We start from the raw sequence: 27,378 nt of genomic DNA, 5'->3' as shown, positions 1-27,378 counted from the left end.
TAAAGACATATAAAACATTGATTTAAATGATAATCAATCATTTAATTTCTCAAAAATGAAAAAAGAAAGTAATATAAAATTTCTTAAGTTTTATGAATATTAAAAAAAATTTGACGCTCATATTTTTATGACTAAATCCATAAATAAAACTGTTATATTTTTTAATTTTTATTTATTTGATTTTTTTTAAAGTTTGTTATTTAAAAAGTTCATATAGTATTTGTTCTTTTTTTGTTTTATATAGATTCTATTATAGATGACAGTTGTGAGCGTGTAACTCGGTCGTCGTTAAGTAATTAACATTTTTTACGTCGAAAATAACAAGAGGCTCCAATACTATAAAATTTTTGTTCATTTGATTTCTCTTAAATGGGCCTAAAGATGAGTTTGGCCTATTTTTAATATCTACATTTATATTCAATATTAATTATTATTTTTATTTTCAAATTAATCATTTTAATTTTGTCTCACGCGCGTTTCACGAAGAGTGTAATGCACGTTCTTTTTTCATCGAAAAAAGGATCTAAAAGTTCAAAATAAATTAAGTATATGGACTATAATAAAAACATAAGTTTAAAAAATGACCAAATAAAGAAAATTTTAAAAGCACATGAGCCTAAAGATGAGTTTCACCTATTTGAATTATGTACATTTAAATTCACTATAAATCTTTTTTTTTTATTTTTGAATTAATCATTAAATGTTTTTCTCATTTATAAAAAAAATAAAGGGATCAAAAATTAGTTTCTTCCAATATTTTTTGAAAAAAATCATCTAAATCTATTTTTATTTCTATATAAATATCAACAATGTTGTTCAATTCAAGTATTACAAACCAAAAGCATGGCACTTCTTAACCCTAATGTTACTCATCTTCTTCCTCTTCTTCTCATCACTCTATTTCTCTTCACCTGCAATGGTGAGGATGACAGTCTGGGCTACTTGTGCAATGAAGATACAAGTACCAACGCCAAAATATCCGCCAATATCGACGCCGTACTCCCTAAACTTGTGTCAAAAGCCTCCTCATTAGGTCATTTTGTAGCCACCTCAGGCGGAGGCAGAGACAAAGTGTACGGCTTAGCACAATGCAGGGGTGACATAAGCAAGGCCGATTGCTCTGGCTGCCTCCATAAAGCAGCAGAACTTATCCGTCAAGCCTGTCGAGACCAACCCGATTCGAGAATTTGGCGCGACCACTGCTTTTTAAGGTATAACATCGAGAATTTCATCGGAAAAATCGACACTTCGTTCGGGTATTTATACGTAAACGTCAAAAATGTTACGTATCAGCCTAATAATTTCAACAAAGCTGTGAGCTCTTTGATGAATAAGGTAAAATCGGAAGCCGTTGTTCCGAAAAACAAAGGGATTTCGAAAGGTTTAACGAAATTTTCGTCTTCGGTTACGGTTTACGGGTTGGTTCAATGCACTGGGGACATTGGTTCGGCAAGCTGTGGTAAATGTGTGAACAAAGCTCTTTCAAATATCTCAAAATACTGCACTAATAGGAAGGGATGCAATCTTATGTATAGCAATTGTTTTGTTCGGTATGAAGTGTATCCATTTTACTTTCCTGAGGCTACCAATTCTACAGCCCCAGTTGGTGCTACTTTTCTTATAATGCTTGAGGATTAATTACTAGATTCTCAAGCACTATATGTATCTGAAACCTATGAGTTTCTCTAAGAAATAAAGTTGAACTATTATTATCATTCATTGTTCATAACATTTTTCTTATTATTAGCATGATTGATGCTTGTCATGATTGCAGTTTTGCAGATGTCTCCAATTATAAAATGATGGGCTTAAAGACCCATGTTTTCATTCTTTTATTGCTTAATAATCATCCAAAAATCTCCTTTTTTGTTTTTTTTATCGTTTATAATTTCATCTTTTAAATTTCTTAATTTTAACCTATATTTTAATTTGAGCAAATTACTTAAAGACCCCTGAGGTATATTATAATTAACAGTTTGGTATCCGTTGTTTCAAAAGTCTACTTAATGGTACCTCAGTTTTAATTATGTTAACCGAGAGATCCTTCTGTTAATTTGAGGGACTAGATCGTTCAACGGATTGAAACTCGGGTACTAAATCGTTTAATAATATTAAAAGTGAGGGACCAAATCGTTCACAAAACTAAAGTTGAGGTACCAAATCGTTTGAAAGTAAGTGTTGAAATTAACGGAGGGACCTAATAGTTAACGGAATTAAAATTGAGGGACCATTAAGTAGACTTTTAAAACAAGGGGTACCAAACTGTTAATTATGGTATACTTCAGGGACCTTAGCGTAATTTGCTCTTTTAATTTTCAGTTTCAATTGTAGTTATTTGTGTAAATTGTTTGTGAGAAAAAAATTCAATTATATATTTTATATTATTTATATTGTTCCAATTTATATTTTTATCATAATAAATTTTAAAAATAAAATAATATAAGAGAGTGGTTTTTTAATATTTTTTCAATAAAATTTAAACAAATGGCTATAGTTGAAAGTGAAAATATAAAATAAGCTAAATTGAAATTTTTAAAAGGTGAGGTATTTAATAAAAAAAATTAAAAAGATAAGGTATTTTTGAATGATTTATGGTGCCTTCAAATTTTTGTATTCAACAAGTCCTTGTATTTAGAGATTTTTGTTTATCCAATCTCCCTTAAAATTTGATGATGTGATAACTTTTGCTAACATATCAAGTTATTAGTTCTCATGTGTGTATAATAGCCAGTGTAATCATGCTCCTTATTCGTCCAAATAAGGACCTAAAATTTTAAAATAAATTAAGTATAAGAATTAATAAAAACAAAAAAATTAAAAAATAAATAAATAAAAATTAAAAAATACAAGGGCTTATAGATGGTCTTGGCCTAAATTTTTTTATATTTCATTTGGTTAATAATAACTCATGATCCCTGATTTTAGAGCCTTCTTACAACAAACTCTTTAAATTTTATTTTCAGTTACCCTTTAAACTTTAGGGTCTTGACATGTAAACTTCTTCTGTCCAAAAAATATTTAATACCGTCAAAATTTGTTGAGCTGTCACTTAATTAAAAAAATATATACACATTTTCACATCACTTGACATCATATCAAAAGACCCTAAAAATTCAAAAAAATTGAAAATATCCTTAATGTAATAACCCGGAATTTTGAATTATTAAATTAAGATATATGTCGTAATTTGGACGATCGGGATTATAAGAAGGGATATTTAAATTCAAAATGGAGAATTTAAATACGTAGGGAAGCCCATAAAAATATTGGAATCATAAGGAATTATTTTGAAATTTTTTTGGATAAGTATAATAATATGACAATTTTAGAATGACGAATTTCCAAAATTCATATCTTCCTATTCCGACATCAGAATTCGATGATCTATATGTCAAATCGAAGCTATCGACGTCCTCTTCAATTTTATGAATTTTATTTCATAAAATTTGAATGAAAAACAGTGCAGAAATTTAAAGAACAATGCAGCTCAAATCGAACCGCTGGGTTCGTCAGGATTTAAGTAATCAGGACTAAGGAAACGTATTATTTAAGTTCAAATTGAGAATTTAAATAATCGAGGAAGCTTATTAATATATTTGGAGTCCAAGGAATAAATTTGAGAATTTTTGGACGAAAAAGTATATTTTAGCCGGACTGCAATTGGACTGCAGAATTAATAAAGAAAATTCATTATAAAATAAAATAGACATCCCGAGATGATAATTTGGAGGTTAATATTCATGAAATACTATTCGGAAATTAATGAGAAAGTTTAATTTCGAATATTGCAAAAGTTACTTTTATTTACGAAATTGCCACAAGGGCAAACTTGTAATTTTGCCTAGACTAATAAATATCCTAAGTCTTCTTCCCCACTTCATTTCCAGCAAATTTCTTTTACCTCCATTGTTGAATGCTCTCAACTCACCATTTATCCTTAGCTATATTATTCATTTGTTATTTCTCAATAATTCCTTAACGAAAAACGTTGGAAATCACCCGCTAATTACTAATCTACAATTGCATGTAGGATCAAGGTATAATCGCTAGCTCAAAACTTTGTGTTTATTTTCTGATGTTTAATAAGCTTATATTATGTGTTTTAGTTGTTGAAATTTGTGGTTTAATTGTGTTTAATTCGGTTTTTGTGTATAGTTTTGATATATTCGGTTTGAATTAATTTTTATATATGGGAAATTAAATTAATTTTAATTTATGGGCTGATGTTAAATACTATTTTTATATATGTTTAAAAATGTGATATTCATGGATTAAAAGTGTTAAAAATAGTGGCTAATTAGTTTAAAGAGATGGGTTTCGGTTTTGAATTAATTTTTCCGTGAAATTAAATTATTGTTTTTAATTTCTGGGCTGATCTACTTCATGAGGTTAAAATATGCTTTAAAGTGTGATTTTTGTGGATTAAAAATGTTAAACATTTCGGGTATTAATTTAATGGTTTGGAGTTCGATTTTTAATAGTTTTAAAGGCTTAAAAATCGCTTAAAAATGATAAATAAATGGATTTTAAATTTCTGGAAATAAATTGGTTTATGTTTGAGTTAGATATTGGGTTGATGGTGAATAAATGTTTAATGGTGAATTTTTAATGGTTTGTTAATCGGGTTTAATTTTTATAATAGTTTAATCGGTAAAAAAATGTTTAAAAAGGGTATTTTTGTCATTTTAATTTCTGGACAGAAATTATTCATGAAAAATGTATGAAATATATATGTTGATTATTTATGGAATTTAATTGATTTAGTTGAGGTGTTTTGACGGATTAATAATCGGTTTTGATTATTAATTGTTTATACGGTTTTAAATTGTTAAAATTGTTAAAATTATGAAAAATAATTTATTTTAATTTTGGGGCTGCTGTTTTAGTATGATAATTAAAATAAATATGTTTTGGTTAATTTGATTGGATTATCCATAATTGATGAATACTTAAGAAATTAAAAGTTTCGATTTTAATCTAAATTGTGTTGCATGTCTATGAATTAAATGTGAGATCATAAAATTGAGTTGATGAGTAAGCTTAGACTATTTAAAGGATTTATTGATGTGATTTTCAATTGATTTGGACTTGATTGTCAAAATTTAAAGTTTTAGGTTTAAAATGTATTTTAAAAAAAAAAATAAAGGACCAATCAGTATTTTAACCATATTTCCAGATTATTGATGTGTATAATCTGATGTGAAATGATTTTGAGAATTTTAAAGAATCTTGATGATTTTTGAAAGAATTGGATATGTTTGCCGAAAACTAGAGTTTTTGAGTTAAATCGTATTTTTTCAAAGTTGAAAGGCTACATGGTATGTTAGCCAAAGTTTCCAGATTATATTTGTTAATAATCTGAGGTAAAATGATTTTGGATATTTTAAGTAATTTTGTCGATATTAAAATCGATTGAATTACGAAAGGACCTAAATGGTCAATTTTGAAAAGTTTGAGGGTATTTTGGTATTTTAACCAAAAGTGGAATTTAAGATAATACGGGGATGTTTTAATAAATTTAAATAATTAACCTTGAAGTGGAAAGTATTATTGATATAAGGAAATATATTTTATATAATAAAGTATATTTATGAAAAATGAAATATTTAAATGAATATTTCTGAATAATGGTTTTATGTGTAAAAAGAGATAAGTAAAGAAAAAATTACATGAATAAAATAAGTTATGAACTTATTAAATAAGAAATTATTTGGGGATTAAAATTAATTAATTAAATTAAATTAATATTGTATAGAGTTAATTCTAGAGTTAGGATTTTATTAATTAAGAGAATTAATATTTTGATCCTAACTAGATTCGACAAGTTGTCGAGCTATCGAGTCGGAGGACCAAGGGAATTAACGGAGTTGTTTAAAGGAGCATTGACGGAGTAATACCATAGTTAAACGGTTTCTGTGAGTACATGTTTTTACATTTCGGTATTCGTAAAGTCTCATATTTTAACATACTGTGTGATATATGTGTTGCGGTGTTATATGTTTACATGCCTTGTATCGATGTATGTTTTATGTATATACTATATATATATATTATTTTGATATAGAAAGGTACACACATAGTTTTGAAAATTATTATGCATTTGCTTATGCTTGAATGTGTGTTACATCGGTTGGCTGTGCTATCGATGTCAGTTTATGTGTGTGTGTTACATCGGTTGGCTGTGCTATCGATGTCAGTTTATGTGTGTGTGTTACATCGGTTGGCTGTGCTATCGATGTCAGGAATGTGTGTGTGTGTTACATCGGTTGGCTGTGCTATCGATGTCAGGATTGTGTGTGTGTGTTACATCGGTTGGCTGTGCTATCGATGTCAGGATTGTGTGTGTGTGTGTTACATCGGTTGGCTGTGATATCGATGTCAGGATTGTGTGTGTGTGTTACATCGGTTGGCTGTGCTATCGATGTCAGGATTGTGTGTGTGTGTGTTACATCGGTTGGCTGTGCTATCGATGTCAGGATTGTGTGTGTGTGTGTTACATCGGTTGGCTGTGCTATCGATGTCAGGAATGTGTGTGTGTGTTACATCGGTTGACTGTGCTATCGATGTCAGGATTGTGTGTGTGTGTTACATCGGTTGGCTGTGCTATCGATGTCAGGAATGTGTGTGTGTGTTACATCGGTTGGCTGTGCTATCGATGTCAGGATTGTGTGTGTGTGTTACATCGGTTGGCTGTGCTATCGATGTCAGGATTGTGTGTGTGTGTGTGTTACATCGGTTGGCTGTGCTATCGATGTCAGGATTGTGTGTGTGTGTTACATCGGTTGGCTGTGCTATCGATGTCAGGATTGTGTGTGTGTGTTACATCGGTTGGCTGTGCTATCGATGTCAGGATTGTGTGTTAGATCGGTTGGCTGTGCTATCGGTCTCAGGTGAATAAGGTTGATCGGTTGGCTGTGCTATCGGTCTCAGGTGAATAAGGTTGATCGGTTGGCTGTGCTATCGGTCCCTTAAGATTTATGTATGTTGTGGATATGGTTGATCGGTTGGCTGTGCTATCGGTCCCATAAGATTATGCATGTATGATGTGTTGATAAGTTTCGCCATCAATGTAGATGGACGAATTTAAGAAATGTGGTTTAATTTAAAGGTCAACGTATATGGTTGACATTCTTTGATATTGAAGTCTTGATTGAAATATGTTATGTGTGAGCTCAGGCTTCAATTGTTTTAAAGATGTTTTCAAAGGATTTCGAAAATACATAAAGTTATTTTAAATATAAAACGGTTTTTAACTTTATGAAATATTTATTTGTAACGGCATGAACTCACCAGTATATCTGACCCACGTTGTGGAATTATTTTTCAGGAAAGCTGGTCCGATTTTGATGAAGGCTTCCGAACGTTTATTTCTCGGAAGTCTACTTTGATAAAAGACTGTAAAGAAGGTTTTAAGTTCTAGTTGTCCGCAGTAGACTAGTATAGTCTTATTGTATTTAAATGTTTTAAAGCACATTTAAAACTCTGATGTTTTATCTCATCAGTTATTTAATAAATGTGTCATACGTCTCTTTTAAAAGCGAAAAATTTATAGTGTTTTTCAGGCTTGCTACGGGTTTCGGAGCAACCACTCCCATTCCCTAGCGCCGGTCTCGACTCGAGATTTCGGGTCGTGACACTTAAGATGTCTGTAATTAATTAAATAATTAACTCTGACCATTTCACTCCCTCCGGCCACCTCTGTTTCCACTTCTACTGCCACCGCCACTGGAAAAATAAGTCTCCGATGTTTTTAAAAAAGAGAAATAAGCCCTTAAAGTATTTGAAAAGGGACAATAAGCCTTTCTCCTAAACAGTTCGTTAATGGTGCGCGCGTTGCGCGTGAGTTGCTAATATGGAAAATTTGAATCTTACCTGGCATCTCTAATTCACGAATTGCATTTTTTTAATTTATAATAAAAAACAATTTAAAAAAAATGTTATAACCCCAAATCCAAATTAATTTAGAATTCTAATTTGAAACGTGAAAGTGAAATTATTTATTCATTTTTGTATTCATGTCTTAAATTAAAATTCTTAATTGATTTTGATTAGATTTTAGAGTTTTTATTTTTGAAATTGTTTTTTTATTATTATAAAGAGAACGGAAAAGATACAATTCATAAATTAGAAAATACATTGCAGGATTTGAGTTTGCCACATCGGCAATTTCACATGCCATACACACACTGTTTAAAAAAAAAACTTATTTGGCTCTTTTTAAAAATGTTAAAAGTTTATTTGTTTCTTTTTAAACTTTAAAGGCATAATTATGTATGATCCCAAACGTTGGGGCCATTATTCTCCTCTATTCCCTTCATATTTTGATTAATAGTAAAATTTATGTTTGAACCAGTGTTTTAAAAACCGAACCGGTGGCCGAACCGGCGTGGCCACCGGTTTCCGGTTGAACCGGTTGAACCGGTTCAATGACCGGTTCAACCGGTTTGATAAATTTAAAAAAATTTAAAAAACTTTCTGGTTCACCGGTTTTTTACCGGTTCAATCCGGTTCGATCCGGTTCAACATCCGGTTTTTTACCGGTTCAATCCGGTTCAACCGGTCCAACCCGGTCCAACTAAAAGATTCGGTTTTTCGCAGTTTCAGACCGGACCACTGGCCGGTTCGCGGTTTAACCGGTCCGACCGGCCGGTCCGGTCCGGTTTTTAAAACACTGGTTTGAACAAAAGAGTATGAAACCTATATAAATACACAAACTTGACCTCACCCACAACCTAAAAAGCCAGAAAGACTTTCTGGAAGCCCGAGTTGCTTATTCATTCCACCACTTGTTTTTCTAATGTTTAGTGAGTCCATAAGTCAACAATATCCGCAATCATATGCCCACCAATTCAATAGTTAATGTTTTTTTTATTTAAATCTAACTTTTAATTCTCAAACAAAAAAATTATTTTAAATAAGATAAATTTATATAAAATAATATTATTTTCTCATAATTTTAGATTTAAAATTTTAATTATTTAAAAGAATTGTCTTTTCTCAAAATTTCAATTTTAACTCTTTTTAAAAAAATACTTTCAATTATCGCCATTTTTTTAAATTAAAAAAATTAAAATCTCTTCTTTCTATTATTTTATATTGTTTCAATTTATATTTTTATTACAATATATTTAAATAAAATAATATGAGAAATTGATTACAACTTTTTTTTATTTAATTTAAATAAATAGTTATAATTAAAAATAAAAACAAAAAAATAAGTTAAAATTGAAATTTTAAAAGTTGAGGCTATAATAAAAAAATTAAGAAGATGAAATACTTTTGGGTGAATAAATCTAAGTAAAAATGTTAAAAATAGCAAAGTCGCATGTGATTTGGACCCAAAAAAAATTAATAAAATTGATTTATCTACAGTCAACGCATTATAGGTAAAGAGTTTTCATAATTATATAACAACCTTGAACAATGAAGTGCATTACAAAAACTAACCATGAAACTTCAATACAATATTACCCTTCTTTTTTCTCTCCTTATCCAACTCCTACTCACCATCAACGCCGGCGACTCTGTAGGCAACTTATGCAGTGAACCAATCAGCCAAAACAGCACCGTTTCATCCAACATTAATAGCTTACTCTCTCAACTGGTCTCCAAAGCCTCCTCTTCACGTTACGCCGCCACCTCCTCCGGCAAAGGTAGCGACAAGCTCTACGGCCTTGCACAATGCCGGAGCGACGTGAGCGGCGCAGACTGCTCCGACTGCCTCAAAGACGCCGCCAAAAAAATCCTCCAACAGTGCCCTAACAAAGCTAACGCTCGGATTTGGTACGACTATTGCTTCCTCCGGTACCAGAAAGATAATTTCATCGGAAAACTTGATAATTCTTACGCACTGTTTTTAATCAACGTTGAAAATGTCACCGACGTGTCGCCGGAAGTGTTTAATAAAACGTTAGGTAATTTGATGGATGGGATTAAATCAGAAGCTGTTGGTTCAAAGAATCAACGGATAGGAAAAGATCAGACGAAGCTATCACCTTTCAATACGCTCTATGGTTTGGTGCAATGCACGAGGGATCTTGCTGATTTAGACTGTGCTCAGTGTTTAGCCATTGCCGTCGGCAATTTTCCGAACTTCTGCAACTATAGGAAGGGCTGTAGGGGATTTTATAGTAACTGTTATGTACGGTATGAGCTTTATCCATTTTTCTTCCCTCTTGATTCGACCGGTTCTTCATCGTCATCGTTTGCTACTCAACGTGTCGTGGTTCGTGCGTAATTTTTTTAGCTCAATTTCTGCTGTATCAATTTTTAAGCTGTAACTTGTAAGACATAAAAGTGAACTATATGATAAAAAAGTAAGGGTAATTGATTCTGAAGATCACTGAACTTTTGAATATTTTCATTTCAGTTACTAAACTTTTTTTTTCATTTCGATCACTGAACTTTTATTTTTTTTTTCATTTTAGTATTTCAGGCCGAAAATACTTAGGTGGCAGCCGGAAGTTGATATGTGACAACCGGACTTTACAAGTTTTATTTTAAAAATTTATCATACATACATAATTTCACTTTGAAAATGACTTTTTGGATCAAATAATGCATATATGACAAGTTTTCAGGTTAAAAAAAATTAATTCCGGATGCCACCTAAGCATTTTTGGCCGGAAAATACCAAAATAAAAAGAAATGAAAGTTCAGTGATTAAAATGAAAAAAAAAATAGTTTAGTGATTGAAATGAAAAAATTCGAAAGTTCAATGATCTTTAGGATTAATTACCCTAAAAAGTAATGTTAAATAATAATTGAAGTCACTAACAGTTTCAGTTTTTTTTGGGCTGTTTTATAATATCAATCAGTGAGGAAAGAACCGGTCCGGCTGGTTCAAGTAGTTGAACCAGATCAAACCAGCCGGCTGTCCAATCCAACTTAATTGAGTCGGTGGAACCGAAATAAACTAGCCGTGAACCCGCGATTGAACAGACTAAAGCAGTAGTCGGACCATGAATTATACAAATTAGGTTTATGTTTTTATAATTTTACTCAATTAATTCAACCGGTAAACTGCTAAGCCGTAGGTTCAAATCCTTCCATATGCATCTTTCCTTTTCAATTATAAAAAAAATATTCAATCGGCGGTTGAACCATTTAAAAAAAAATTACGACTACACCATGCGTTCGATTATTAAAACAATGGCATTAAATGTTGATGCAATTAAGAAAATAAAGTGGACGACTATTTTATAGCCGTTCATTATCAATTAACGCTAGTTATTCTTCTACATTTTTAATATATTTTCTCTCATACAACTCCTCATTTTAATGGTATTTGCATTGAGATATTTGAATCAAGCTGGAGAATAAAATAAAATTTTAATTTAAAATTTTTAAGTTAAAATTGATTCATATGGTATCTCTAGTTCAATTTAAACCAAAATTAAATTACATTTATTTATTTTTAAATTAAAACAACTAGAAAATATATTTTTAGTTTATATCTAATTTATCAGTTTGACTTGATTTGATTTTCATGCACTCTTAATTTTTTTTTTTGTCATTAGTGGGTTTCCTAACCCTTTTATATATTGAGATATATACATAGAATTATACTTTATGCTTGTTATGATAGCACAATGTGGAAAAATACTTGTAAAATGTATTTCTCCACAATGTGAGCCATCCGTATTTTGTGGAAGTCTACGTCGTTAAATTAGGTGGTGGATAGGGGTCGGATTAGTTTGGCCTAAATAAATTGTTTAGTTTATCAAAAGAGACAAAGGCATTGACCTCCGATCAAGTCTAGTCTTCATATTTTGTGGCTAACATAAAGGAATCAATCACATTATCTTGTAAGCCACAAAGGAATGAATCACATTATCTTGTTTTATTAGAGCATAAGCATTCCATGCTTTGACTATCGATGGTCCCCCAACTTCTAGATTTTTCACTTCTCTGAATACTTACTCAAGGTTTAACATCACCAAATTTAAAGAAATAATTCAATGAATGGAAAATGTATTCTCATCATGATCTAATTAGTTAATCAGATATTTAGACACTAGTTAAAACCAACCAAAATAAAGAAAATAAAAATAAGAAACAGATTATGACTTAAAGAATGAATTGAAAACCCCAAGGCATAAATGAATTGATAAGGCGCTTTTATATCTTAAATGAGGTTGCGGGTTCGAACCGTAATCATGTATGCAGCCGTTTAAAATTTGGGGCCAGAGTTTGCCTCCTGCAAGGAACCTACACAGCTCGAGTGGGGTTAGTCTGAATGTGAAAGGTTTAAAGGTGCCGTCTTATAGTTGAGACCCGTTCAGAAAATCTCATGAACCCTGTACCAAAAAAAAAAGAATTGAAGTGGGATGAAACGACTGGAAAAAAAATTAGGACAACAAAAAATAGCTAATGACCATCTAATTGGTTTTTCTTTTAATTTTAATGAGTCCTAATTATTAGCTATTTTCCGCTATTCTATTAAAGGGCGTAAATGTGTAAAAAAATTACTTCCTCCGTCTCAATAGAGTTGTCCACCTTGAGAAATTTTTTTGTTCCAAAACTCTTGTTCACTTTAAAAAAGTAATCAACTTTACACCCAATTTTTCTTTATTACCCCTATTTAAAATCCACTAATGAGTAAATTGAAAGTAAATTGCAAGTGTATTCTATATTAAATAGGGGTATGACAAGAAAAGTAAAAAAAATTTTATGAAACCCATAAACGATAATTGCTTTTCTTAAACTGTGTGATAATTGCAAAGTGGACAACTTTATTGGGACTGAGCGAGTAGTATATTGATAAAAATATTTTTTATTCAAAATTAAAAGTACGAATGAGTCTGAATGTGGAAGGTTCAAAGATGTCGTTTTATAGTTGGAAACCGTTCAGACACCTCCAGGTCATATACCTAATAAAAATGATAGAAACAGAATTTGGAGATTTTCATGCATAAGCAAACTTTGGAACAAGTTTCTTTCAACTGATTATTTTCTTTATATACATAACTTTAGTCAAGCATTAACATTTACATTTACAGATTAACATGTACATTTGTTCTTTTCATTATCATCATTCATCAAAGAAGCTTTCAATGCATGATCACTACAATTAAAATTGTTTCAGTTGTTAATTTTGCCACTGCTTCTTGGAAAAGGAATTGCCTCCCTCACATCAGGAATGCCAGTAGCAAACAGAACCATCAGATCAAACCCGAGACTAAAGCCCGAGTGCTTTACTGTTCCATGCCGACGAAGATCTAAGTACCATTCATATTGATCTTTTGCCAACTCTAATTCACTAATCCTGCACAATTTCATCATATATTTTCAAGGTATGTAACTTTTATCCCGTCGAACTGGGAAATAATGTAGCATGGAAACGGAACTCAGAAACGAAAATAAAACCAAACGAGGATATTATTACCTCTCGTTCAAGATATCAATGCGTTCCTCATTTTGGCTACCTGAAATGAATGTTCCACCCTGCAAAATAATCTCACCCAGCTTTATACAATTTCTACAAATTGAACGTAAGGGTAACATTATTTTGCAGTTGCCGAACTATGAACTTTTTATTTTTCTGTTACCATCGTTTCATTTTTTACATTTCGATAACTCAACTTTCATTTCGTTTATAACGGGAGGTTGCTTATGTAACAGGAAATATGTCACTCAACGTTTTTGTTGCCGCATAAGAAATTATAAACCGGAATTGTCATAGTACACGTTAAAGGTAGATTCACGTGAGCATACCTTGGGTACAACCATATCAAATGCTGCAACGGTTCTGCCATCGTCATTCAACCGTGCGTAAAAAGGCTTAACTTCTTTCGGATAATTGTATACAATCACAGGACTCTTATAATACTCATCAGCCAAATAACTGTGGTTCAAAATTATAATGTTTTAGTTTTTTTTCAAATATTTTCTTACACAGAAAATTAGTACTATATTCCATACCTTAGATGTTGAGCTGTTAGAGCTATTCCCAATTCAGGCTGAATTTCGAATTTTACATCTTTAACCTGAATTTCGAAAAGCTAAATAAATTTTACGAAGTTAATATGATTATTGAAGTGTAAGAAAAAACATGAAACGAACCTGCTTCAGAATATTCATTGATTCCATGTAAGTGATCCTATGACTTGAACACGATGACATTGTTTCAAGAAGATTGATTCTGCCTTTGTCGATACGTTTTGTAACAAAATTCATATCGTCGGAACAATTCTCCAATGCCCATTTGCACAAGAATTTGAAATAGTCCTCTGCGCAGTTCATTGAATCCTATGGAAATAAAATCCACAGAACATTAGTCTATACATATAGATGTCTCATGAGTGATATGAATCTACATGGAATACAAGAAATTGATTGTCTCATTAAGAACTATGTTGTACCGAAACTTGTTGAGTACTGGATAGTTGATTCTGGGAGTATTCAAAGTATATTGTTTGTACTTTGATGACCAAACTTTAGTTTTGTTTCAACATGAGATTTTTCGAATAAAAACGCATAAAAGGCAGACGGATGTTGTTTTTTTTTACCTAAAAACTTGCCACGTATGTATAATTTGGCTTAAAAAATTCTACGTTGAAATGAAATTATGTATATGTGATAAATTTCCAGAGAAATTAAGTATAACCCGATTGCCAACATGGATTAGCAATCAAGATTAATTATCAATCATAATGTACCTCTAATTCTGAAAAAGCCATTTCAGCCTCAACCATCCACATCTCAGGAACATGTTTAGCAGATATTCTTCGATCTGCTCGGAACCTCGGCCCGAATGAGAAAACATTTCCGAGAGCACAAGCATAACTTTCGAGATGAAGGCGTCCCGAAACAGTTAGATACGTCGGTTGAGCGAAGAAATCTTCAGGAGTACCATTTTTAGTTTGTGAAAACAACTTCTGTTTAGTTTCTAATTGTGATGCAAACTGATTTGTTTTGAGCAAATCTTGCTCTGCAGCAAGCAGAGCCTCTCTGTTGCTTTCAGTTCTTTTTAGTTGTTGAACTAAATTATGCTTCTCTTTTATTGCAGCCTTGACAGATTCAAGACTTATAATACCTTCAGTAGTATCATCCAACATTTTCGGCTCCGTTTTATTAACTTCTTTTCCGGAAAGAGTTGTGACTCGGAATTTTTCGCTGAATCCTGCCCCGTCTGTTGCTGTTATGATTGGAACTTGTACGTTCAGAAAGTTGTGATCCTGGAAGAATTTGTTAGTTGCAAATATGAGAGCACTACGGATTCGCATAACAGAAGCCACCTGCACAGAAAAATGTTAAAAACACATCAATCAGGAAAGCATAATATAGCACTAGTGTGTAGTACGAAAATGAAAAATGCTGAATCGATAAATTTTCTGCCGAAACAAGAGAGGTCGAGCAACAATTTTCACTAAAGCAAAAATGAAAGTCTGGACATAAAGAGAAGTTTTTACAAAATATAGCAGGACTACAAAGACATTTCGTTGAATGATGAAAAAGTGTAAGACTCGAAAAGTTTCCGTGCAGAATAGAAAGACCGCGAACTTGAGAACTACCAAGATAAGAGCAACTTACAGTAGTTGTCCGAGGCCTAAAATGGGAACAGCTTCTCAAGGTCTCCAATGGAATTCTTTTTTTAGACAATGGATACTTGTCATCTTCCACCTTTCCTATGTGAACAATTTTGTCAACTTTAAACTCAATTCTATGTTTTTCCTGCACTGGCAATTGAACCAGAACACCTTCTGCTATTATACAAGTTCCGATAGGCATTGGTCGGAACGGGAAAGCCTCAGAGAACTCAACAGTAACCTGAAAATATTAAGCACAACTCAGAACCATGACATAGAGATGTATAATCACAAGCAAGAAAATTTGAAGTACCTGGAGACTAGAAACACAAGAACCATCACTAACAAGCAAGTTCACAGCCGAAGGCAGAGAGGGTGGCTTAGGAGCAGCAACATTCTCCAACTTTGCACGAACCGGATAATTCGCTCCGCTAAAAAAAATCTTCGTAATCGACCTGAACATAGGCACTCTAGTATGAAGAATCTCCATGCAACTAAAATCCGTATGCCCTGCCCGAGAAACAGTACCAGCCCCATCAATAGGCTGTGGCGGTAAGGCTCGAGGACTGTCTTTTCTCACCACCTCCTTGTAAGACTTCACCCATCCCCCAATCACCAATTTTCGACCCGCCAATCCCGCGCCTCCATCGCTGCGTTCTAGTATCGTTTTCAAGACTACCCGTTTCGAGTAAGGTAAATTGAGATGTGTTTCTTGATGATCGACCGTTTTTGTTGGTGGTGTTGGTGTGTTATTGGAGGGAGTTTTGAGGGTTTGAGATTCAAGAATAGGTTCTTGGGATGCCATTAATTTTTTTTGATCAAGAAAGATAATTTGTGGTTAAGTTTTCTTGAATTGAGAAAATGAGCGGGTATATAAATAAGTTTTTTGTGTAATTAAAAAATATGGACATGCTTTACTTTGGAAATGGAAATTATGGTTAAGGAAAGGGATGAATTGTATGAGAGATTTGGAGATGAGAAGAGTGAGAAATGGAGAAGTGTAGGCGGCAAGGTTTGGTATTCTTGGAGATTGGTTATTCGCGGGAGATATAGTTTAATTCAAACTACCAACCGTTTTTTAAAACTCTAAACCCAAATTAGAGGGCATGTATTTCATGGATTTGTTTAAAATTTTAAATCATTTAAAACTTTATTCTAGTATATTTTAGATCTAATCCTACGAAGATGTTCTACCTTTTTAACTTTTTCTTTATTCATATTTCGTCATTAAAAACATCATTTTTTATCCAATTTTAGTAAATATATTTCAATTGTAGTTAGGGATGCATGTTTATTAAAAGACTTAATGTTCTAAAAATAATCCTCGATTTTTTTGACCCTTTTTCAATTTCACCCCAACGTTGTGAGATCGTTAATTGTACTCAAATCCACACCTTTTATTTTCAATTATACCTACAATTACTAAATTGATTCCTTTTTCATTATAAAAAATGTTTAAATAAGCCATTCATTTTTGAATTTTTCAAATGAAAAAAAGTTCAAATAAGCCATTTATAAAACTTTTTTTAATTTTTTTTTGAATGGAAAAAGTCCAGTTTACAAAATTGGGTACAATTGAAGTCCAAAGGTGTAGAGTTTGGTACAATTTGTGATTTTACAACATCAGAGTGAAATTAAAAAAAGGCTAAAAAGTTGATATTTTTTTGGAACATTAAGCCTCACTAAACAGGACAACTTTTTTAATATTTTTCATTTATGAAAAAATCTAATTTTTTACAATTGAAAAATATTTATTAAAATTAGGTTATAATTGATGAAGTTAAAATGTTTGGCCATAAATGGGGAAAAATTAAACAATTTTGATATGAGAAAAATGTTTTTCTATTATAATTCTCTTATCGAAAAAAAAATCAAACAATTATAAGATAAGAAAGTAGCTCTCGTAAAGAAAAGATAAGAATTTAGCTGTATTTTCTGCTTTTACGGCACAAAGGGAGTAAATAACAGAAAAACATAATTCCCTTATCGTTTTCTTTTCATTTTTTCTATATGCTTTTTAATAATTGGTATGTTTTTTAATTTTAATATAAAATAATTAAAAATAATAAAATTATGTATTAATAAAAAGTTTAGATTTTATTTAAGTTCATTTTGTCTCTTTTAATCTATATTATTTATTTAAAAAAGATATTAATTCGTTGAATTTAAAATTCTATATTCACATAAATTTGTGAGAATTCTAAACCAAAACTATATTATGTTAAAATTTATGCCAAGTATATATATTAAATTTAATTATATATTAAATAAATATTTATAAATTATTTAGTAAACTAAATGCAAAAGTTAAATATATTTTTTATCATTGAAAAATGAAAGCGTTTATAAAATAAAATTAATAAAATTTAAATGAGTTTTTTTAAATAAAATGAAACTGATAATATAAATACATAATCAAATAATATTATATAAAAAAAGTTATGAGACATTTATGGAATGCATCACCCATTCGTCATATTAGAATGGGAATGAATATGAAAGAATCTCAAAAATTAAACTTAAATAAACTAAGTTTAAATTCTTTAAAATAATTTTAGATACTTTTAATTACATCTTTAATATTTTATTACATTCAATAAACTTTACTCCAGTAAAGTGAGCGCAATAATTCATCTCTGATTCATTAAAATTTCCAAATTGTATTGAATAATTATTTTGTCATCCAACTTGTCTTTTGAGGGAACTTTTGTTATTGTTATCTAAAATGCAAGGATTTGAGAATATAGACATGAAGCATGAATTTGCACTTATCATCAGCGGAATTGAAGTTACAAATCACCGTCAAAATTTTAAAACATCAATTTCCCCATGCCTTGAAATCAGTTTGGACAGAGTCTCATATTTATTTTTTTGTTTCACATCATATTCATAATAATTATATAGATTTGATTACATAATTTAATTAAAATAATGGAAGCAAACTATGAGATACAAGATATAACATTTCCCGAAACCTATAAACAAATAAAGACGAGATATAAAAATATACTCAGATCTGGTGTTGCTGGAACATCTATAAATGTATATTGCATTGCAATTCTGGGGGCTCTAATTTTTTTTGTGGCAATTTTCTGAAATATATATATATTTCGGTAATTTATTTATATTTTTATCTGTTAATTTTTGATTTTTTTTCTAACTTTTTTATTTACAAAAAATACCTTTTTTTTAATTTCACAAATATCTTTTTCGGTTTTTAATTTTGGTTTTCGATTTTTCGGTTCGGTTTGCACAGTCCTATTTTCAGTTTTTAATAATTTATTCTTTTTTATAGATTTTTTCCTGGATTTTTTTTTTATAATGAAACAATAGTACACATATATAGTGTTTTTATTGTATTTTTATAGTTTAAGATTAGTGTATTTATAGTGTATTTATGGCATTTTATAGTGTTTTTATGGTTTATATTATGAAAACACTGTAAATACACCACAAATACTGTAAATACACCATAAACACTGTAAATGAACTATAAATATACTAAAAACATTAGAAATACACCAAAAATATAAATATCCCGAAAATACCAGAAATACACTATAAATACACCAAAAATACACTAAAACGTAAAAATATTATAAAATTACTACAAATGCACCATAAATCAATTTGTTCTTTACAAAATCAGTAGCAATAAACAAATCTATGAATAAGAGAAAGATAAAATAAATAATTATATGAATAATAGAACAATTTTATAAATAAAAAATTATAGATATACAATAATTTATTTACAAAATGTTTAAATCATTATGAAGAACCTAAAAAATTACACAAATCTAAAAACGAGTCGAGAAATCCATAGCGCGAACCGAAGAGACGAACGGACTAGCGCGAACGGAAAAACGACCGGAAACGGCGAGAAATACATCGGAAGTAGACGAACGAAAGCGCGAATGGAAAAGAGAGAAAAAAGAGTGGCTATATAAAAGTTTAACTTAAAATGAGATAAGCCTTCTATATATAGTGAGCATTTTTGTAAATAAGTTAGAAAAATTGGTAGCGTAAGAAATAAGGGAAAGATGGGTCAAAGCTATAAATACTTTGCCAAAATCAAGTATTTGGAAAATAATCTCATTTTTTTTTTAATTATTTTTTCCGTTCATTTTAAAAGTCGCATTTAATTTAAATAAAAATAAAAATATTTATTATGATATTTTTTATTCAACCCTCATAAATTCTAATGAATTTTTTTTATAAAATTTATTTTAAATTTAAAATAAAAAGATAAAAAAATTATTATTACTCTAAAACTAAGAATGAAACCGCTAAAATCAAGAATGAAACCGCTAAAATCATATACATTCCACAATTTAAACTTCAGTATTTAATTTTTCACTTTTACCAAACATCATAAATTTTTAGTACTTTAAAGTATTTAATAACTAAAAATATCTAATATAATATGCTGACAGTGACATGACATGAGTTCTAAACCAATTTAATAAAAAATCATGATTTGAACCTGTACCTCTATAATAATAGAATAGTATATTTTACCATGCCACACTTATTTAGATTTGTTAGACGTGGTTGTAATTGGGTGGCTCATATGTTGGCCAAGAAAACCCTTAAAAATTTTAATTTTTATTGTAATCCTCTATCTCACACGGAGTGGCTAGAAGCGAGACTCTTCGAGCCGTTTTCTAATGAATGATCAAACATTTTTGCCAAAAAAAAACATATAATTTTTATGGAAACAAAGATATCAACTACTGTCATTTTACTTTTTTCTTTCTTCCTCAATCAAAATTTTAAACCTTTATTATTATTTTTGAATTCATCTTTGTATTAACCATCACTATTATAGTTATTGTGCTCTCTATTGTTTTAAATACTTACATATCAAATTTTTTTCTATAACATATGTTTGATTAAGATACTTCTTGAGATTAATATTAAAAATAGAAAAATATTTTCATGCTGCCTAGCAGCCTCTCAGGCTGCCACATCACACAGCTGTATTTGTTGTTTAAATTGATTAATTAACCACCCTAACCCATGTATCATATTCTTTCCGCCCGTAGTATTATTTATTGGAGATCTATTGTTCTTGTTTCAATAAAAAATTTTAAATTTTTTATTTGGATTTCTTTTGATTGAATAAAATTTTAAGGACTTCACACCTCTTTAATCCAATATTTTAAATCGTTCAAAACTTTTTAGTGTCCTTTCGAAATTTTAAGTTCATGTTTTTATAGATCTAAGAATTGAGAGATTGTAGATTTACTTTTTTTTTTAAGAATTCTATTGAAGATAAAAACTAAAATATTAGGTTCTATCGGATAGAGCGGATTGTTTGTTAAATCGGAAAAAGAATGATCTAAGCCCTCGCTTGGTTGGGGGTAAATAGACTATGGAAGTTGTACTTTCCGGGAAGTAGCAAATTTTTTTTGTTTGATTCAATTTATACGTTCTACTTACCGGGAAGTTGGATGTTTGACTTCTCTTTGACAAGGAAAGTAACTTCACTAACAAAACCCAAGAAAGTAGAACTTCCCTAGCACTTTTGTTTTATTTTCCTAATTTAACCTTAACTTTTTTTTCTTTTAAAATTCATATAAAAATATTTTATTTATTTCAAAAAATATATCTATATTATTTTATAATTATTTATAATAAAAATAAATATTTTTAGTTAATATTTTATATTATGTAAAATTCAAATAAAAAATATAATTTTTAAATTTTAATATTTAAAAACTCTCTCAAATAGTACTTGATTTGTAAAATAAGAATTAATAAATAAAAATTAAATTATTTATTGCTCGATTTAAAAAAATATTTATTTGTTTAATAATATAAAAATTATCAAAGACATTTTTGTTTTTAATTAAAAATTAATTTCGTACTTTCCGGGAAGTAAAAATCAAAACAAGCAATATTTATCAACTTCCTGGGAAGTTAAGTTTCCGGGAACTATACTTTCCGGGAAGTTAACTTCCCAGGAACTATACTTTCCGGGAAGTTAACTTCCCAGGAACTATGCTTTCCGGGAAGTTAACTTCCCAGGAACTATGCTTTCCGGGAAGTTAATTTTTCAGGAATTGCTGTAAAACGAATCAAGCGGCGCCTAAGTACCCAGTTTAACGGAAACGTAATTTTTTTCGTTTACGGGATCCATGTCATAGATGTTTTTATTTTTGATTTATTTTTTATTGTTTATCTTTGATAGTAACTTAATATTTGGTGATTTAAATTTAAAAGATTATATTGTGTTTTTTGTAATATGGCTTGCACTATTTGTATTTTGTTTTCATATATGAATTCTTCAATTTGGGGTGGGGGGGGGAGGAAAAAAACAAAATAACAGTTAACAACCTTTCTTTTGAAATCAATTAAAATATTGGCCAGTGTTCAAATGGTTAAGCGCTCTAATATATTATTGAGATTTCAATTTCGAATCTTAGTAGAGCGGATAGTTTAAGAGCGATTTAAAGAATGAAAATTTAACTACTAACAATTAATTAATTACTTAATGTAATTAGATTTACCTTTGTCGAAATAAAAATATATTGTATCATTAAAATTTGAACCAAAAAATATATATCAAATACATATAAGATAATGGTAAAATCAAGCAATGGGAATGGGAATCTAAATATAAAAAGCCAAAGAAATATGGCAGGAATGGGCAGGTTCCTAGGCTGGATTCTTCATTTTGTGGGCAAGATATCTGTATATACCCACCCAACAAAGAACGAAGATCATATGCTGTTTCTGCATTCCAAACCAATAAACAAATTCATTAAAACCCTAAAAAAATTAACTTTGATGTCTTAAAATGTTAAAGAAAGTTGTGGGTATTTTTGTAATCCTAATAAAATTCACATATGAAGCCATGGTTTAGCTCCAGCAGGCAATCTGTCGGTTTTTAAAAGCTGTTGGGGACCCTCTGTGGCACTCTATCTTTTATGGTCTTTAATTGACCACAGCTCTCTAATCTCTTCTTCTTCCTTAGTATATTTATCCTTCAAATTTCTCATTTCTCAGCTCATATATTTCTATACCAAGGGATAAGAAAACCAACAAAAAATATGGCAAATATTAAACTCTGCAACTTAATATTCATTATTTTTTGCTCTCTCCTTCTTTCAGCTTATGTAATTCAAGGTTCTTTTCATCATTCCCATGCACTTGTTTCCTTCGTCTAATTTCTCAATCTAATTATATTTTCTCTTTATTGCTTCTTGAATGTTCGTTAATGTGTTATATACAGTTATGTGAGTGCAATATTTAGGTCTATAGATCTAAATATTGCAACTGACACTGTGTTTGGTTGCCAAGAAAATGTTGTACCTTCTAATCCACTCAATTATACATAATCATCATTCATTGTAATGCAGGATCAAGAACTCGAGTATTCGTACCTTCTCAACCCAGAACCACTCCACCTCGTTTTCAGGTAATAAATAATAAGCATTTTCCGCACAGAATCTTTGTTATAATCAGTTGTGAATACAAATGGTTACATGTTTTTACGGTTGTTGAAGTACAAGTTCTTTACATTTTCATTCTTTTTCAACAACGGAACTCAACCAACGAAAAAATATGCAACATTTTCTTTTTATCATATAAATAATTATTAACCGAAAATATGATAGAAAACTCATATATTATATTTTAAAAAATACAAATAAAACAATGGTTATCAATATAGAATATCTATTGTATTAATACTGCTTTTATTTGTATAGTATAAAAAGAAAAAAGAAAAATAAATTATCATATGATGAAATTAATAAATAAATTTATTTTGATAATTTAGTTCAGCATTGTCATATTTTAGGTAGATAACATTTTAAATAATAAATTTATAAATATTAAATATTGTATTGCTCTTTTAAATTGTTGGTATGATGAATTAATTCGTATTTAAAAGAACATAATTTTTTTTGTGATAATAACATTGAATCAAATTTAATAGATATTCTTTATAAATTTTCTAATTGTAAAATTCTGTATTATAAATAAATTTTAATATTGTATTATATAATATAGTTAATTGAAATTATTTAAAATTATAATTTCAACAAATATATTATAGTTTCGACATTTTATTTTGAGAATTTATTTAAGTAAGTAGTAATAAATTTTGACTCAAAATTTGTTCGGATTGGGAATGTGCAGGGAGAGAGTGAAATGGGACAGACGTCAAAAAAATCGAAGAGAGTGATGATAGGATCAACAGCTCCTACTTGCACTTATAATGAATGCAGAGGTTGCAAATACAGGTGTAGGGCTGAGCAAGTTCCCGTCGAAGGCAATGACCCTATCAACAGTCCATATCATTACAAATGTGTCTGTCATAGGTGATCCTAATTTAATTTTTCTATTTTATTTCTAATTTCTTTTTAGTTTCTTGATTTTGGTCCATTAATTTTTTTAATATATGATGAGCATCTTAGTGATGACATGAATTTTTGCCTTGTCTTGAGAAAAACATTGTATTTCTTAATGTGCCAATTAGCACTAATGCTATAGCTATGTGAACTTCATGCAAGATAAATAAATTTATTAGCCAATACTTGAATATCCAATATGTATTTGATTATTTCTGCACATTTATTCCTTTATATTTTTTTTATTAGTACAATGGAAAAATGGCTCAAATTTCTTTTATCTTGAGTTATATCATTAGTATGCCTATATCAATGACGGAGCCAGGGGATAACGGGGGCTCTGGCCCACCAATTTGTACAAAAATGGCTAAATAATATAGAATATATTATATGGTGCAATTTGATAATTCAACTTTTAAAAATTGCACATATAATGTGTATTGCTAATATTGGCTCCGATGCTGGTCTGTATAATATGTTATACGAAAATAGAACGCTGAAACGGGATACGGTGAAAATGGACACATTGAAACTAAAAAAAAACAAAAATGGTAAAATAATATTTTTATTGAAATAGATTATAAATGTATGTTTAGAATTTTAAAAGTAGTTTTTGAATGGGAATGAAAGATTAAAATAAATGACTCGATAAGTTTTTGTGGACCACAAATATACCGTGATAAATAAAAGAGAAAAAAAAAAGAAATTCAAATCTCATATTTATTAAATAATCACTTTATTTAAAAGTTCAAGTTGTTAGATCATGTTTCAGCAATAATTTCATTATTGATACATATTGCGCACGCGAATTTTCATTAGATTTGAAGCATGAACCGATTATATTCTATGCATTTAATCAATAAAATGAAAATGCAAAAGATCAAACTATTGGTCTTTTTCCTTTTTTGATAATTGGGGAGGGGGAGCACTTGTTGGAGAAATTGAACCCACAATCTAGCAGTTTGCTGTCTAGCGCTTATACCATTTGAGTTATAGCTCGTTGGTATCAAACTATTGGTCTTAATACCACATTAAATCATCAATCCACCTAAATATTCATACTTAGATAAGGTTTCGACAATAATATTATTAGGGGTGTAAATGAACCGAGCCGAGCCGAGTTTTGAAGTATTCATATTCAGCTCGTGTAATAAACAAAGTGTTAATATTCGGCTCAAGTTTGTTTGAGTTTTGAACGAAGGTGTTCATGTTCGGTTCGTTTAGTTTTCATGATGTTCATGTTTGGCTCGTGTTTTAACTCATGTTCGTTCGTTTAGTTGCTAAACGAACAAGTTCGTGAACGAGCCCGCGAACAAGCTCACGAACAAACTCGATAAGTACCAAACGAGCCCGTTCGCGATTCCGTTTATTAACAACTAAAACATATAAAATTCACAAGCCCAAAACTACGTTAGTTTTTTATATCAAAGCTACGTAGTATCAAAATTGTAGTTTTGTTAAATTTATGTAATTTTAGAAGTATATAAGATATTCATATAAATTAATTTAAATATGAGTCAATTTGTGAACACCTAATCGAGTTTTCAATCTAGTTTGTCTACGAACTCTTATTCGAGATCGTTCACGAACTTGCTTATGAACTTTTATTCGAGCTTGTTCACGAACCACTAATCGAGCTATACGTATACGTAAACGAGTCGAACACCATTATATTCATGTTCGGCTCGTTTAAATTAACGAACATAAAATCAAGTTTGAGTTCGGTTCGTTTAGATTACGAACGAACACAAACCGAACTCTTATCGAGTAGAACAACAGCTCGGTTCGTTTACACCCCTAAATATCATCACTAAACAAATAGTAGAATATAACTTTCTATAGCTAAATTAACCCTTGGTAGCTACTTTTACTACCATTCTACCTCTCAATTTAAATTACAATTTAGTCCAACAAGAAAAACATATTTCAAAAACAATTATCTTATGGGGTTGATATGAATTTGAATTCTACCATTCAATTGATTCCCAATCTAAGAACTGCCCAAAGAAATGCAAACCATAACAAAGAAAATGTCTGTTGCTGATGAATAGGGACAACCAACATTAATTGATGAGTTTGGGACCGTCTGATTAGAACAAGAATAGAAGAAATGATTGATTGGAGAATACTAGAAGTGAAGCATAATGATAAGCTTAGAAGGAAGATAGGGTGCAAATTCAATGTGGATCATTAGATTCTGCAAAATTGAAAGTGGTCCTAAAATTAAGACATAACATCACATGGTTTCGACAACTTGTTTTATTTGTTTCATTTAGGTCCCAATTTTACTGTCTATATAACTTAATACAAACAAGTCCTGCCAATTTATTTTCATGCTTGTATGCTCTTTGGCCCCCCTTTTCTAATTACCACCATGATTTAGTTTCCTTTTCTTGAGAAATATTTAGCGCCCACTTCTTTAATGTGCATGTTTGTTGGGTACTCCATAATTTTGCATGACTCGGACCGCTTCGATTAGGGATGTGAAAAATTAAACCAAAATTGATTAATTGAAACCGAATCGTTACTTTTATTATGATTTGATTTGAAATTATCAAAGAATTTAGTTTTCCAATTTGATATTGACGATATAAAATTGATATTAATAGTTGATTCTTCATCTATTCTGATTTTTATTATCTTCTGACTATTAAAGCATAAGAACCTTTCATAGAAAGCTCTCCCCCCCCAAGCGAAAAAAATACAAAAAAAGATAGTCTAACAAAATTATATTGACCTTTCTAACAGAACAATCGACATATAATGTCCTTTCCTTCATCGAACGAGAAAAAGGCGGGTCATTTACTCTTATCTTCCGGAGAATAACCAACAACAGTTTCCATTAAATGAATGATGGATCTATATTGTAAATAAAAGGTTGGGTTTTTGGACCAAATAAAGGGGGTTTACGAGACAACTAGGGCGAGTTTGAGAGCACTTTTTCTCTTAAATTTGGATATAAAATACATATGTGATGGCTGAGTGAGTCTTTCATGTGGCTAACACAAAAACAAACATGAGAATAATGTTTTTAAAATTAAAAATAGCAAGCAATGCTTATATACTTTTTAGAAAATAAAGAAATAAACACTTGAATAATTTACTTATTTATTTATATTTTAGTTCAACACATGAAATATTCCTTAATCCAACAAAAAATCTAACTAACTTAATATTAAATATAGTATTAAGATGTATTAATATAATTATAATAAATTTAATTGATATAATATTACATTCGGTACTAGTTTATTTATTAGTATAACTAATTAATATAAATTAATAGTTTTAATTCAATTTATAAAGATATTTTTTAATTCAACTAAAACTTAATTCACTATTCATTATATTATAATTATAATAAGTTTAATTAATATTTTATATAAATAATTTTAATGATGTCAATTTTATTTTTAAAATATTTAAATTAAGATATGATATTATTTCTAATACAAAATTTTACTAATTTAATATTAATATAAATA

General features: G+C 30.0%; 4 protein-coding genes and 1 long non-coding RNA gene across 5 annotated transcripts; 4 read left to right on the top strand and 1 right to left on the bottom strand.

Annotated features, from left to right (window-relative positions):
* Window positions 1-810: 810 nt before the first annotated feature.
* Window positions 811-1,715, top strand: LOC126657752 (cysteine-rich repeat secretory protein 55-like). Its single transcript, XM_050352516.2, has one exon. It carries the CDS (start codon window positions 844-846, stop codon window positions 1,636-1,638), a length of 795 nt encoding a protein of 264 aa, XP_050208473.1. The 5' UTR covers window positions 811-843; the 3' UTR covers window positions 1,639-1,715.
* A 1,629-nt stretch (window positions 1,716-3,344) lies between these two features.
* LOC126655015 (uncharacterized) lies at window positions 3,345-7,545 on the top strand. Its single transcript, XR_007632846.2, has 3 exons — window positions 3,345-4,037; window positions 5,816-5,915; window positions 7,328-7,545. It is a non-coding gene; the product is annotated as an uncharacterized LOC126655015 (long non-coding RNA).
* A 1,896-nt stretch (window positions 7,546-9,441) lies between these two features.
* LOC126657262 (cysteine-rich repeat secretory protein 55-like) lies at window positions 9,442-10,337 on the top strand. The gene has a single exon (XM_050351929.2). The coding sequence runs from the start codon at window positions 9,449-9,451 to the stop codon at window positions 10,235-10,237; it is 789 nt and encodes a 262-aa protein (XP_050207886.1). The 5' UTR covers window positions 9,442-9,448; the 3' UTR covers window positions 10,238-10,337.
* Window positions 10,338-12,914: 2,577 nt separating this feature from the next.
* LOC126654587 (asparagine--tRNA ligase, cytoplasmic 2) lies at window positions 12,915-16,361 on the bottom strand. Its single transcript, XM_050348502.1, has 8 exons — window positions 15,844-16,361; window positions 15,535-15,771; window positions 14,661-15,239; window positions 14,065-14,250; window positions 13,924-13,988; window positions 13,717-13,846; window positions 13,388-13,446; window positions 12,915-13,267 (listed from the first exon to the last, which is right to left on the bottom strand). Exons 1-8 carry the CDS (start codon window positions 16,333-16,335, stop codon window positions 13,084-13,086), a joined length of 1,932 nt encoding a protein of 643 aa, XP_050204459.1. The 5' UTR covers window positions 16,336-16,361; the 3' UTR covers window positions 12,915-13,083.
* A 5,866-nt stretch (window positions 16,362-22,227) lies between these two features.
* On the top strand, window positions 22,228-24,086 carry LOC126654870 (EPIDERMAL PATTERNING FACTOR-like protein 9). Its single transcript, XM_050348872.2, has 3 exons — window positions 22,228-22,664; window positions 22,898-22,956; window positions 23,682-24,086. Exons 1-3 carry the CDS (start codon window positions 22,589-22,591, stop codon window positions 23,865-23,867), a joined length of 321 nt encoding a protein of 106 aa, XP_050204829.1. The 5' UTR covers window positions 22,228-22,588; the 3' UTR covers window positions 23,868-24,086.
* Window positions 24,087-27,378: the final 3,292 nt, after the last annotated feature.

This window comes from Mercurialis annua, linkage group LG7 (assembly GCF_937616625.2).
Source record: "Mercurialis annua linkage group LG7, ddMerAnnu1.2, whole genome shotgun sequence".
Classification (NCBI taxonomy): Eukaryota; Viridiplantae; Streptophyta; class Magnoliopsida; order Malpighiales; family Euphorbiaceae; genus Mercurialis; species Mercurialis annua.
Note: the sequence above shows the minus strand (reverse complement) of the source record. Positions and strands in the feature narration are given on the sequence as shown.